General features: G+C 38.3%; 2 protein-coding genes across 5 annotated transcripts in view; one reads left to right on the top strand and one right to left on the bottom strand.

The window, feature by feature from the left end:
• Positions 1–7,377, bottom strand: part of hipk2 (homeodomain interacting protein kinase 2) — an 89,083-nt gene extending 81,706 nt beyond the window's left edge. For 2 of the 4 annotated variants that reach the window (XM_057347362.1, XM_057347365.1), the window contains exons 1-2: positions 7,010–7,377; positions 5,470–5,508 (exon numbers count right to left, since the gene is read on the bottom strand). In XM_057347362.1, coding sequence (XP_057203345.1) covers positions 5,470–5,508; positions 7,010–7,028 — 58 coding nt within the window. In that variant the 5' untranslated portion in view covers positions 7,029–7,377. The remainder of the gene's footprint in view (positions 1–5,469; positions 5,509–7,009) is intronic. The other 2 variants (XM_057347361.1, XM_057347364.1) reach the window with 2 other exon arrangements.
• Positions 7,378–8,621: 1,244 nt separating this feature from the next.
• The window catches only part of tbxas1 (thromboxane A synthase 1 (platelet)), a 53,114-nt gene continuing 46,579 nt past the window's right edge, over positions 8,622–15,156 (top strand). The window contains exons 1-2 of the mRNA XM_057347977.1: positions 8,622–8,674; positions 11,376–11,508. Of these exons, the coding sequence (XP_057203960.1) occupies positions 11,408–11,508 (101 nt within the window). The 5' untranslated portion in view covers positions 8,622–8,674; positions 11,376–11,407. The remainder of the gene's footprint in view (positions 8,675–11,375; positions 11,509–15,156) is intronic.

The following is a 15,156-nucleotide window of genomic DNA, read 5'->3' as shown; positions in this document are numbered from 1 at the left end:
AGAGGGGAGGGCAGGACTGTGTGTGTCATTGATCTTGACTCGGGGCTTCTCACACACACAAAGGTTACAGCCTACGCACAACTACACCCTGCCAACAACCCACCAGCACCCTTTCAATTATTAACCTCCAAGATATGGGCCCTGTAGGTTGCACCCCAGCCGAGGAGAGGATGGAAGGCTGGAAGATACCGCATCTATCAACACCCTCCCTCTCCCCGGATGCCTCTCTCTCGAGTGCGTGTTGAGCGAGAGGTCGGTTCAGAGTGCGGTCAGAGAGAGCGTATGGAGTAAAATCCTCACGCACCGGAGACCCGAAGCGTATCCCTCGTGTTCTCAGTCTCTATCAACCTTCACCACAGATTAAAAATATCTTTAGAATCAAAGAGATCGGCAAATTGAAGAAGCGGCCAAGATTTATTACATTATCAGTAGGGCTGTCACAGTTACAGTATTAACACAAGCGATTCATTCTATGTTCAATGCTGTTCATTTTTTATTTGAAACTTAATTTGACTTAACTTTTTTTAATTGTTATTTAATGCGAAACTAAAAGATTCATTTTGTTTTATGTGGTTTCTGAAAACCAACATTTGTGTGTGAGTCTCTCTCTCTCTCTCTCTCTCTCTCTCACACGCGCACAAAGTAACATAGCTCATTAACTAAAATGTCACCTATTAGCAATATAAAAAGTGTGTTAATGCGTTAACCAAATCATGAGATTAATCACAATTTAAGATTTTATTTTAAAATAGCTCAAACTTGACAGCAGAGCTATGCTGGGTTGACTAGAAACAGGCAAAGAGGACCTATGTGTGTGTCTGAGCATGATGGGTTTTCGAGCAGAGCTCATTAAGGGGCAATGGGTGCGCTCATCTCCGGCTCTTAAGAGCGCTCATGGTCTGTCGGGGCGCCAGTGTCCCTTTCTCTCTCTCCTCCAGGTTCCAGGCGCACATCAAAAGTGGGGCAGACTCACTCTGCTCTGTTCTGGCTGTCTGGGGCTTTGAAGTCCTTTGGTTATCAGCCAAGCGTGTCACGGTACCTGCAGCCATCTGTGAAGAGCCCACAGTCGGCATGGGCAGCTCACAATGACTGTGTGTGTGGATAGAGAGAAATTTACCTGCGGCCCCGTTCTGCGCTTTTAGCATACGAGGCACACAAGAATGTGAGATTGAGAAGGTTGGGAACGACCAATGAAAAGCTTTGCGATGACAGCGATTGCAGTGAAGTCATTGACGATAAGGGTAACTTTTGTCTCTCTCCACACACACACACTCATAGCTGTACGTCCTACTCTGAGTCCTCTGACAATATCCTTTAGCAAAATGCATTCTGAATTGCCAAATGGGATCATGACAGCTCTCACCAACTGTCATTCAAATACAACAAACATATAAGTTACAAACATATAAGTTGGTAGGAACGTCTCTTAAAGTGATAGTTCACTCAAAAATGAAAAATCTGTCATCATTTACTCAGCCTCTTGTCATTTCAAACCTGTATGATTTTCTTTCATCCCCAAAACACAAAAAATAAATTTTGAAGAAAGTTGGTAACGGAACAGCAGCGGCACCCATTCACTTCTATTGTATGGACAAATGGGTGCCGGTTAACAACATTCTTCAAAATATATTTTTTTGTGTTGTGTGGAAGGAAGAAAGTCATACAGGATTGAAATGACAAGAGGGTTATTAAATGATGACAGAATTTTCATTTTTGGGTGAACTATCACTTTAAGTGTCCATGCAGGAGCATGACCACTGATCTATATAAAATCTTTAACACCTCAAAGAGGCGTCATCGCCGTGTTTTGTTTATGTCGTAGTAATTTATGGTACTGTACAAAGCTAAACCATCACATCAAATTCAGATTGTAAAACTACAGCACAACAAAGCAGACCAGGCTTAGCTAGGCACTGCCATGCCAAATGGGCAAAGTCATTGGGGTTTCTAGACAACAATAGGATTATATAGGGCGTAAACAACGTGCTTTCAACAGGCTGGCATGTGCAGAGCGGGGAGGGGAAGAGCTTACCGAAAGACCAATTAATACACAGCGAGCTAATTTATCCATGTATGCTCATGCACACAACCACAATCTTCAGATGGAAAAACTTCGTTAAAAAATATGCAAGATGAGAGGCCAGATGATGGGCTTTAATCTTTATTTACTTTCAACTTAAAGGCATAGTTCACCAAAAAATGAAAATTGTCACTTATTCACTCTCAGTACTATTTCTTCTGTGGAACACAAAAGAAAATATTTTGACAAATGTCTGGTTTGGGGTCCAAACAATGGAAATCAATGGGGGAAACATTTTTTCAAACAATGTTCAAAATTAAAATATATTGTTTTGTGTTTTTCAGAAGCAAAAAAGTCATACAGGTTTGGAATGACATGAGGGTAAATGATGAACGATGAGATATTTTGAAGAATTTAGGAAAACAAAGAGTTCTCGGGCACCTTTGACTACCATTTAATTCTTCCTACTATGGTAGTCAATGATGTCCTGGAACTGAAAATTACTAACATTCTTCCAAATATCTTTCATTTACACAGGTATGAAATTACATGAGCGTGAGTAAATGATGGCAGAATTTTCATTTTTGGATGAACTATCCCTTTAAGTAATAAGTATGTTGGGTGCAAAACAGATCTCCAAACCACCAAAAAGAATGGGAATCCAAAAGAATTTAACTACATCATACAGTATATTTTTATGGACTATTTTGCAAGACGTAAACACTGGTCCAGAAGAACTTCCCGTTTCAGCCTTCTGACACTACAAAAACGTTAAAACAAAACACAACCAACATAACATTTAGAACTGAAATGTGAAACAAACATCTTTAAGACTTAATTAAATATGTCAAATTTAAAAACAAACTAACAGGAAGTGCTTCTGGACCAGAGTTGCTTACATCTTGCAAACTGGTCTATATACTAAATACAAATCAGCACAGACAAGCTATCCTATTTTGGTGCTATCTATTCTATTTAAATACAATTACTGCTCAAATTTGTAATGTGTAACTTTAACTACTACACTGATAATCATAGTTATAGTGAGTCTGATTCAATGAGCTCAGACATAATTTGTGAGTCGTGGCTAATTTGTGAGTCGTTTTGACGATTCATTAAAAATGCTCAATAAAAAAATAAACAGCGACTGTGTTTCATCCACATTGGAGGAAGAAAGCAGACATGCTGCATTCGTTCCTGTTATGTTTTTTAAACCGTGCTAAAAAGAAGCCATTCTCGATTCCCAACCCAAGTCACCAGTCAATTCATCTCCACAGCACTAATGTGTTTTACTAGAATTAATAACTGTAACCACAAGATATATGAATGAGCAGCACGGCACAACAGCGGCTGAATTCCATCAGTCAGTGGCTGGTGATATGAACCCTGGTGCCTGTAACCATAGGTGTGAAGGCTAAATGTATGGTGTCCTTCACGAAGGAGTAATTGCCATGTGATTACAGCCCCGCAAATCCAGCCACTGTGAAAAAAGCCCCCCTTTCATTTCCCTTTGTTGGCGGAAGAATGCAGCCGGGAGAGACCCCGGTGTGAACTGATCCTCTCATATCTGATCAAAGGAAACATGCCAGTTGGACCCCCACCCTGTAAGAGAAAGCACATCCACCAGCGGAACGGGTCAAAAACAGACCCGTTTCGGAAAAAAAACCTTGCTTCCATTATCCGTTTCCTTTTTGCATTTTCATTGCTGCTTATTTACCTCGCTAAGTGACCATATGTTGACACAGCCTGGCAACTAAATGCAAAACCTTTTGTTTACAGACTAAACACGCCACATATCCCAGAATGCTGCAGGGTAGTGGTGGGTGTAGTAAGGTATGACACCCAGCATTGTCGAAAAAATGCCCTTGGAACTGCATCGCATCTGACGGCCGCACCGTGAAATAAACAAAGTGGCTTGCAGCTGTATTCCTGCAAGACTCATCTACCTCAACACAGTGCATGTGGTGAAAGATCTTGAGCGTATATTATAGACCTCTCTCTCTCTCTATCCCTCATAGCGGCCTAAAATTTGTACCACAACGCAGACAAGACAAACAAAGAACAGCAAATTGGTCATTTAAGCCGGGAACTAAAGTTACATAAATGATTACGCAAGTCAACATTGAGTTCCGAGCAAGGCATACGAGACAATTACAAACGCATTACAAAATAATAAAATCCCATCATGTAGGTCATGAGCCGCAATGCACAGGAGGTACGGAGCAGAACAGAAGTCAATAACACAGGGCACAGTCCTTCCACTTTTGGTTTCTGTCAGTAGGACAGAATCCATTAACTAACCCACCCCCATATCCCACAATTCAGCTCCCATGGGCATCACAAGCACACCTGAGAGCGATTTCCCCCAATGAAGTTCTGCAAGCTCAAATGTCCCTCAGGCTTCAAAAGAGCATAAAACGTGGACAGAATAATCACATTCTGAGGGGCTACGGTTCATTCATTGACCCACGGTCAAGCAAAAATTCCTTTAAGGGCTTCTGAGGATAATGGACTGGAAACTTCTCTTTCTGAAAGTGACCAATGACATGGGCAGAGCCGCTGTCAATTATGGATTGCAAAGAAAATCAAAACGGAGACTGGCGTTGACAATGCCTCCGAGCGCGCGCAGAGAAGCATTTCCTTTCAGCCGAGGGGGCAACAATGCAAAGTCAGTCAGGGCTAATGACCTCAAAATTTATAGATTTTCCTGCAATTCTCTGCCATGCTGGACTGGCAATGACCTTGGACGTTCGGCATGGGTTAAGATCAGTTAGGGACACATCAATCAACTACGCCAAAACCAAAAGACGGCTTTTATGGAAATTTAGGACGCAGTTGCCAAATGACAAAAACTGAGTGAACTTTAACTGAAGCCCTACACTTTATCTCACTGACTATCTTGAAAATACGTTTCAAGAACTAATACATGTTGCAAGAATCCCACAAATATGAATCCCACCAAATAATATAAAAGCTAAGGGTATTTAGCAATGTATTTCACTTAACAAAAGCATCCCCTTTTCTGTGAAGCCAGGTCCTGGTCCTCACATCAAGCATTTATCGGCATGTCAGTGTGGGTTACGAGGCCAGGTGCCAAGACTCCTCTGGCCCCAGATTATTCTTCCGTACGGGACCGGGCCAGAGCTGGGCTGGCACAACACTCCACAAAGACACATCAGTGCTGAGGAAAAGGCAACAACAAAGAGCTCTCACTATAGACTGGCTTGCTTTACAAACATCTCCATGGACAGTCTGTACCCCAAACTGGAGCTGTAACGGATATTTATTCACAAACTGAAAGGTCTTTTACTCCTGGTTTTTAAAAGAACCAAACACAGCGCACATGAGGCTTAACTACACGATACACACATCAAGCATGCGATGAGCAGGGGAGTCAACATATAAATGCTAAACAAGCATGGCCGTCAGTCATAAAACCTATCCCAAACCTAATCTGGTTTCGATGTGCGTCCAAGAAGAATTGATAGCTGAAACAAATAAAACCACAAAAAAATACAAATCAAAATGATTGATCAACATTATGAGTTGTATGCACAAATTCACAGCATCCATAAAACAGCAGGAAGAATATTCTCAAGTCTCACCAACTTGAACCAAGTCTCAAGAGACTTTAGATGTCCCACAAGATGACCCTCAAATATCTATCTATGCATTCATGCATACATACAGTATGTATAAATCCTGTAACAGCATCTGTGAAAGTTACTAAGAAAAAGTTTGCATGTTTTGCCACATGTTTAACCAGTTCATAATGCAAGTTAAATGTGAATGAGCCATACATTTAGGATATTATTATATAAATTGCAGAATAAACAAGGGTGCCGTTGCTTTATGGCCAGTAGAGGGTGCAAAGGTAATCAATCAGAAATATGATTCTAAAATGACAGCAAAACCTTAAGGAAATCATTTGCACATTCATCAGCTGTCCATTATAATAACTTATTTCAGAGACAAGCCCGATTCTGCAGTTATAACACGGAGAATAAGCATTTGGACTTTCATACAGGCCGTCGGACGTTTTTGTGCAAATTATAATCTAAAGCCAATTTCAACAACCTTTCACAGCAAACCACAGGAGGTACCTACAAAGACCATCATTTAGGACACCATAGCCACTGACTCGCAAAGCACCTACGATGTCCAAAATACAGTCGAGGTAAGCAGCTCAGGCTTTCAGACACAACCTCAAGTGTCTGACCTCTCAAGAAAGAAACAAAAACAGATATTTAGGTTGTGGATGCGTCAATTTAACCTCGAGCACCCATGCCACAAAGCAAATAAAAGTCCAAACTTTGCTATAGAGGCACGTTGCACAATGTTTCTCTGTTTATTTTCTGCAATAGTATTAGTCACCTTATTACTGCAGTGTATCCACATAAACCACACCGCTATTAATTTAGTCTCAATTACAGCAAACATGATAACATATAGACTTTGCAATGTTACCGGCGTAACAAGTACCTTTACACAACAATAAGACAACAGTGATTGCAAATCCCCAAACTAACTGATAATTTTAACTGCTCTATCTGTAACGTTATACCTGTCTGCTTTATGTCCACTTTTCTCTATCTGCTTTCGTCTACTGCCCGCACATTCTTTTAACCATGCTGTATAATAAGAGATCATTTTAGATACAAGCTATTGTGATGTTTTATAATGACAGAATAAGCATTAGGGGAGAGACAGCATTACGCGATCAGACAGGTTCGTTGTTTAAAATACATTAGTCATTATTCACAGCATAACAGGACGAATTCAACAACTAACAAATGGCACATCAAGCCAAGATTGAGTGAATATAAATAAACACTAATTTAACTCAAGCATTCTATCTAATAATAATAATAATATACGTGCAATGAACCTCTGGAGCCGATGGTCCCTCTGCGGAGAGAGTGAATAATGTTTCTAAATCATGCGCAGGTTTGTCATTAATTTTACACCCGTGAGGGCTGAAGGTCTTACCTTCGTATACAGGGGCCATCGGTGCAAGAATTCCTGTTATTCATGGCAAAAAATGAAGCGACAGCACTGTTCAGAAGTCAATAAAAATCTGCCATCTTGAGCCGTGGACAGAATCGCTGCTGTCTCCTGCATTACTAACCCAGTTCATCGGGAGAGAAAAGGATGAAAGAATAAACAATCACATCCAGATTTTCAGTTTGATGATCGGTCCAGGGGGTGTGTTGAAAAGATGATGTCTGCAACTTAACTCCACGGGTCTGGATTGGTGTTTTGGCTCCGGGAAAGAGCCAAATTGCAGGTCTTGGCTTCAGCTGGTGGCGGTCATGACTGTGGAGTGAGTGCCTGCAAAAGTTGCAATGGGGAAAAACGAGCGAGAGAGCGGAGCGACTTCACGTTACAATCGAGCGCTGAGATCATCGATCGCGCGAACCGGGCAGACAATCAAACGACGATACAATGTATCGAGTTTTAAAACAGACGCCACAACAAGCCTCAAAAACGTCAACATGTTATACATACAATAATTAGCATTCCTTTATAACAGTACTAAGGTTATGTTGTCCCTGCTAAAAAAACAATCACAGAAATTCTACTGGATTTTACATATATTGGGAATTGCATTAGTTTTAATGGAACCATGGAACCTATGATGTTTTTTCCACCAATACTTAAAATTGTTTGTAAATGTTATTCTATATTTCTGCGTCACCTTAATTTATCTACTTTGCTTTTTTAATCGTATTGTAATTTTATTTCAATTGTATTGTAGCGCTGTAGACTGTACCTCACAACAAGCATTTCAATGTACTTATTGTCACTGACATCTGTACACATGACAAATAAAACTTGAAACTGGTCTCTACTGATCTCTACTGGTAATGTGTTGGGTTTTACTGGTGGGATGTTATCTGGCAAATGAGTACTAGTAGAACACCTTGCAATCCTACTGCAACAGCTCCTACAGCTGATCATTCATAAAAAACACAAGATTTTATTTTAGCAGGGGAGATATATTGGTGATATCATAATATTAATACAATGATATTTTGACATACTTAATGATTACCTTAGTAGTAGTACTGTGAAAATAAATATATCTTAAGCTGTAATAACAAGCATTTAGAATCTTTGTGCCGATTTAATTAAAATGTGTTTTTGGTTATACCTTGTTTAATTTTAGCAAGGCTGCACATTTTTATCCATTTTTTAAAAGCAATAGCATATATGAAATAACATAATTGGATGATTTCTTTGTAAAGTTACAATTTATTTTTATTTTCATCGTGTCTATACAAGGTTGTTCAGTGAGGTCACTGCATTAGTACAGAATGAGGTCCATCAGAATCGGATTACAGAGATTTATACAGATGTGAATAATCTGTCGTCTAGTCATGCAGATTTCCCCTCCAAACAAAGCAGGCCAAAAATACAAGTGAAAGGACTGAAAACGATTCTTCGCTGTCAAATGAGAAAATGTAAAAATGAGAGAATAGGCCTAGTATTTATTTTGGTATTGTTTTCATTATTTAGAATAGAATAGAACACTACTACAAGAACCACAAGCCTTTGCGTGAAAATTGTAGTTCTACAAGACACATAGAAACTACATGTCCCAAGAACGCCACAGTATCTGCTGTCGCAAGAGTGTCTGTTTTCGTACAAGAGGTAAGCGCGCTGTTTATATCGTTTCCTATCACCATCAACTAATAAACAGTTTACACAAACATCTCATATTTCACGGAAACAAGCGGAAGCATTATTTCACGAGTACACGATCAGTGCTTAGTCAGCTCGATCCGCAAGTTACGAAACAAAAGAGGACAGCTACACATTGTGACTGCCTTCAACAACTTAAATTTTAAACGAGTTTTCTCCAGAATATTGTCAGTGACATAACATAGCATCAAATTATTGAATCTGTTTATTTGACCAAAAAAATATGCATATCAAAAAATGTGTCACTAAAGTAACGTGTCTCTTTTATTTCACTGATATTTATTTATGCCTGTGTTGATCAAAAAAGCACGTGATATTTGTCTAAACTCACTTTTTGCTGTATGCGTAGTGTCATCTGTTAAACGTTTATCTTACATTATTGCGACATTCTAGTAGGTAAAATGCAACGTGATGGAGCATGTTTCAAACATATCCATGATATTAAAGACAATAATTGACTATGTCAACAAAGTTTGATGCTGTTGGTATTTTTTGACAGTCACAGATGGGCTCATGTCTAGCGAGGGATGTAGGAACCTCCTAAAATATTTGCAGTTTGTATTCTGTAGGGCAGTGGTTCTCAAACTGGGGGCCCCAAGATGGGTCCAGGGGGGCCACAGATTTTGTGGCATTTTAGAAATATAGATATCTATCATACATTTTGTGCAATCAAACATCAGAAAAACAACGCCACCAACCAAAAGAATTGATGTTTTAGCATTGTTTAACTGAATATTTTCTTGGTTTAATTAAAATTTTAAGTTTAAGATTATCAGTCTTTATTTGGGGGGCCGCAAAGCAATGCACTCTACACAAAGGGGGCCTTACAACAAAAAAGTTTGAGAACCACTGCTGTAGGGTAAACCCATTTGTGCAGTAAAACATTACATTTTCGTTTTAAAAGTACATATTTTAATATGTTTTGAATGTTTCATCTGTAACAAAATCTTCATGTTTCCATCATTCCTCAGCGGTATCTTGAGATGTAATTGCAACAATTACATAAATAATGTGGTTATAGTCAAACTTCTAAGTGCATCTTATTTAACAGGTATAGCCTACTATAATTAAATAGTTTTGCTTACAGTATTTTTTATGGGATACAGTGTATTAAACTTAAAATGTAAAATTATTAAACTTAAAATTTGAATTGAAATGCATAGCAATAATGTCTACTATTTACAAAAAGGCAAGCATTGTTACAAATCTGCCTCATTTGCTACTCGAGTTACCCATGTATTTTTGTGTGAGGTCTGCAATGTAGCAAAGTCTTGTGGGAGATTTTATCTTCTTTCGGTATTTAATTCATCTGAGATTTACATCACACTGACACGGAAGAGCACAACATATGATGCCAAGAACTGATATGTATCAGATTTTTTCTTATAATTATAGGTGCCTGTCTTGGTGTGCCGAGAGCCAATTTTCAGATAAATAATTTTAGAGCATGTGTGCCCTGTAATGAAACAGGTTACGGGAATGTGATTGTTAATCATTTTAGTTCTCTAAAATGCTGTAAGTTTTATTACTCCGAGCTGTGTGAACTATACAAATGTGCGAAAGTGTCTTCCCCCACTTTACCAGATAATTTTGACTTCTCTTTCAAACGCGCTCTTTGTGGTTATTGCCCATGTGGACTATCATAGAAGCGGCGTTTCTATAGTCATGCATTAGCAACTGCTTACTTTACTTAAACCACATCCTTTTAAAAATAAGGTTTAGCTGCTTGCCAAATGCTGATAATTTTGCAGGTATAAGTGAAGTGAGTAAGCATGATGTCAGGTAAACTAGTTGCATTCGTGGTTCTTACAAACATTTGTGTGTGCTGTATGAATATGTACATGTGTTGTTGTTGTTTGCCTGTATGCACTTTCTGTTCCTCGTGAAATACTGTAAAGAAACAAGGAAGTTTTGATAGCATTAACAGACATGTTTTCATGTGTCTGGTTAACCATTTACATTTATATGATGTTTTTCATCCTAATACACAGAGTAGCGTGGGGATGCTAGGAAAATCAGAGTGTCACAAAAATTCAACTGTATCTATTGAAATAGATTTTTACATTTTATGTGGAGGTGATTTAGATTTTCTTGATGGTACATGCCTGTGCAATATAAACATTGCGTGATGTGAAGATGTTGTGGGTGGTTTCTTGAGATTTCTGGTTGTTTGCTTATTGATCAAAAGTCAGATGTATGAGCCATGTCATAAGAGCCGTCCTCCAAGTTCCCATAGATTGAGCTCCTCTTTCAACTTAAAGGCAGGTAATGCATGCCCAAATAAATGCCAACATCGCAAAAAAATTATAGTTGGCTGTTGGATTTACTATTTTGGGAAACAAAAAGATTTTCTCACGCTAACCCCAACAAACACCAACAGGATTAACACACAAATCGACCCAATGCGGTCATGAGCTACAATAGCCATGCATAAAATGTGCTCTTTGAGAGTTTTTTGGTTGTATTAATCACAATTGTATTTTAATATCCAAATTTAAAGGAAAATCTGAATAGTTAGTTAAAGTTTAACAAGCAATACAAATAGCAACATAATCAAACAGTAACAGAAATACAACAATGAACTAATAAAAAGATTTAAATTTTAAGTCTGCAAATGCATTCATGGTACAAAAATCTCTTCTGTGTACAGGAAGCCACTGTTTGAGAGTGACAGATCTCATCATGCAGCTGTTGGTGGACGTTCTGAAATGGTTCAGAGTCGAGGCGAGTGGATTCTCTGTGACCATGTGCCTTTTTCTGCTTTTTCTCAGCCTCCTCTACTGGTGAGAAAAACATTGATCCACCTTGATTTTGAACTTTGCAACTGCACACAAACACTTTGTCCTTCACAGATTATGCGGGAGATTTTTACATGTGACGTTTCTAAGAGTGCGGTGGGATGTTCTGAGCGCAGTGAATTCCAAACAGACTTGTTTTCCTCAGTACGCAGTGATCTGATTACATTCCCATCACACATGCCTCAGTACTTATCTTTGAACCGTCTTCCTGTTTCAATGCAGACAGGGTCCAGATTCAGGGCTTATTTTGTTGTCATGTGAGGACATGGATAAAAAACGTCTCCTGGGTACATGGTTAGAGTTCCATCTAGAGTAGGTTTAGTCATAATTGTTGACGTGTCAGTGAACATTGTTGTGGTTTGTCTGGTTTAGTGAACTGATCCATAACGTCTGTACATTGTTTGGTACATTGTTTAGGTAAAGTCTAAACATGAGTTACTAATGTTAAGCATTATACGGACCATCTCATAGCGAGGTTTGCAGGATAAATGCATAGCGCACTATCAAGAAAAGTGTCTATCAGTCACCTGTTTTGTTTGGTCAGCAGCATTTTTAGTGAGCTAAGTGGCTTTTGTTTTAGGTTAAGACAGCAACAGTATCAGTAACTAGATGCAGTTACTGATAAAACTGGAAAACATCCAGTTCGCTCCAAATCCAAATTACTCATTAATATAATCTATGTAGACAGGTTTATTCAGTTATATTGGATTATACTTTTGACATATGTAAAACCACTTGATGTTACCAGTTACCAGTTTTTTCTTGCATTAGAATTTTCTTGCAGTTCAGAATCTGCTACAGTAATTAAATCACAGCCACATCTTCATCTTTAACTTCAACATTTATATTGTCACCTTTAATAAAGTCCTCTGAAAAACAGAGCTCGCAGGGTAATTAAAGTTTATGAACTTATCTATTTTAGACTGTAGTTTCTTCTTTTTATATGTATTGGGGCACTTACTTACTTGCTTAATGCTGGTCACGTCACCTGGGCTTTGTTTAGTGGTGCCGTGACCCGTAGCTGCATGCGTAACATCAATGTGAAACGTAATGTTAAAAAAAAACGTAAAATCTTAAATCTCGTATGTCATTAAGGCATAAAAAAAACGTAGGGTCGTAAAGAAGTGCTTTAGTTATCTCTTTAAAGAAATTTTACGGTTATCTAGGAAATTATTACGGAATATTCATAAGTGACATATCAAAGAGGAATTTGAATAATAAACATTAAAGAAAAGCTCAGATTGCAATCATCTGCTTTGTCCCCCATGGGGTACAAATCCTGTCTGTGTTACTTATCTTTTAGCAGTCTCACATACACAAGTAAATTCCTGTCTCTTGGCAAAGGCACAACTGTCATTCACCGTGGACTTAAAGGGGTTAGTTATGTAAGGGCTTTCTCATTCTGTCATAGTGAAAATGGAGATTTATATCAGGGAGGAAACATATCTGCACAAGGGTAACCATGACAAAGGTTAGAAAATCCAAGATTTCGAAGAGGCTGTGTCAAATAAGATTTTGGGGCAGGTCCCATAGCATTAATAAGCGATATTAGAGGATTAGTTCCCTGATTTGAAACTTTACTGTACCGTAAAATGTAAGCCTTATGAAACTGCTTGTCAAACACATATTTCATGACATAGTCTTTTAAAACAAAGACTGTGTTACGGAACAAAACCCACTGATTTTCAGAGAATCCAAATGTGTCCCTGTCAGGTCAGTTCTGTGTAAACTACTGTTTAAAGAAGCTTTTAAACAAAACCTATATACTGTATTTGCATAAAACTTGCATTTGAATTGGTAAATTTGCAGCCTTGCAGCAAAACATGTAAGAGCTATGATCGGATCGATACAGGTTTTTTCGCCTTTTTCATGTAACTTTGTTAATAAATATTTTTGACAAATTGTTACTGGAAGAGATCAGATGTTGGGGTACAAATAAATACAAAAATTGGATGGCTTTACCTCAGTCAATACATCTGAACAAAAAACTGCTTCCACATGTTTCTTTTTCCTTGGACCGAGAGAACAATAATTGGAAGGATTGATCTTCAGTGCAAAAGGTTATAAGCATCTATCTTGGATCAGTACATTTTCGTTTTTTTTTTTTTAAGGAGAGGTCCAATGACACTAGAATGTGAGCAAAGCACGATCCGAACTTCTTCTGAACTATGTCCCCTTCTGCTCCATTAAATGTAAACGTGTAATGAGAGGGGACTGAAGACAGACGCGTCGTCACCCGCTGGCAAATAAAATTGTTCAGTTTAGCCCACAAAGTTACTTGCAGTACACGTCAACCTTGGAGTCACCCTTGATTTTTTTGGTCATAACTTTGGAATGATGACATGATTAACTTATTTCTGTTATTGTGCACAAGCGCAATTATGTAAACGCACAGCGAATGCTTTAAGGAATTGCAAAAAGCTGTTTGTAAAGTCATGTTTGTTTGCATTACATTTGCATTTTATGCATTTGACAGACACTTTTATTCAAAGTGACTTAAGGCATCATAAAAAGCTATACTTTTTATAATGTTTAATGCAAAGCTACAGAAACAGGATGGTGTTTAAGTTCATGCCCTTAGTTATTGTCTGCATATCCAAATCAAAATGCTCTCAATGGACTATATGCTGGTTCATTTAAAGCTCCGAACAATATAGAAAAGAAACTTTGATTGCAACACAGTGAAGGTTAAAGCAGATTATCATATTGATAATGTTTCTCTGTCCTCATTACATTCAAAATGCCCTTCCTTCCTTCCTTCCTTCCTTCCTCATGAAGACTGTGAAATCCCCTTCTGTGAAACCTGAGAAATTTGTTCTTGTTTCTAACTAAACACACTGTGGATAAGGGCTTTGTGACCATGACCGAATCTTGCTGGCAAGACTAGTGGAGAAGATGACACATTCTAATAGATCTTCTCATAAAATGTAAGAGAGCGATTCGAGCGTGGACCCATCTGTCATCCTCTGGACTGACCGCATAAACAGCGAGCACGGCTTCACAAAGGTCATGCACTTAGATGTGCGACATCTGCTGTGACATCACATGGACTCTTTCTTTCTTTCTTTCTTTCTTTCTTTCTTTCTTTCTTTCTTTCTTTCTTTCTTTCTTTCTTTCTTTCTTTCTTTTTTCTCACTCATTCCATAAAATGAACTTCTTAATCATTGCTGGAGACTATTAAACATCTTAATCCTAATGCATGACGTTATTAAATCTTTCTCAATACACACAGGCAGCTAGAGATGTTATGATTCATGCTGAATTAAAATCACCCCATTAGATCTGCATTTTGCACCTCAAGTATTTGATTCTAGATGTGGGTGTTGTGCAGAAGTTGAGGTTACAACCTAAAAATAATAACAGGTCTGTTCTATTAGCGCTTCTGCTGTTTATGCTATTGGTAATTTGTCATTTTTATAAATTAGCGTATTGTTGGGCTTGTGCTTCTCATTGTAATATTCTTACATTTGATTGTTTGTTTACCCTTGTCACCACTTGACGTCCAAGGTGAATTCTGGTTCCTGATGCAAAACCTTTTGAGATCCACTTATTTAGTATTTAAAATTGGGTCTGGGTATTGTGAAATTGCTGATTCAGTCCCCAAAAGAGTAAGACCATGAGCCATCCATTGTA

Source organism: Triplophysa rosa, linkage group LG12 (genome assembly GCF_024868665.1).
Source record: "Triplophysa rosa linkage group LG12, Trosa_1v2, whole genome shotgun sequence".
Taxonomy (NCBI): Eukaryota; Metazoa; Chordata; class Actinopteri; order Cypriniformes; family Nemacheilidae; genus Triplophysa; species Triplophysa rosa.
The sequence above is the reverse complement of the archived record's forward strand: the minus strand, read 5'-3'. Positions and strand labels throughout refer to the sequence as shown.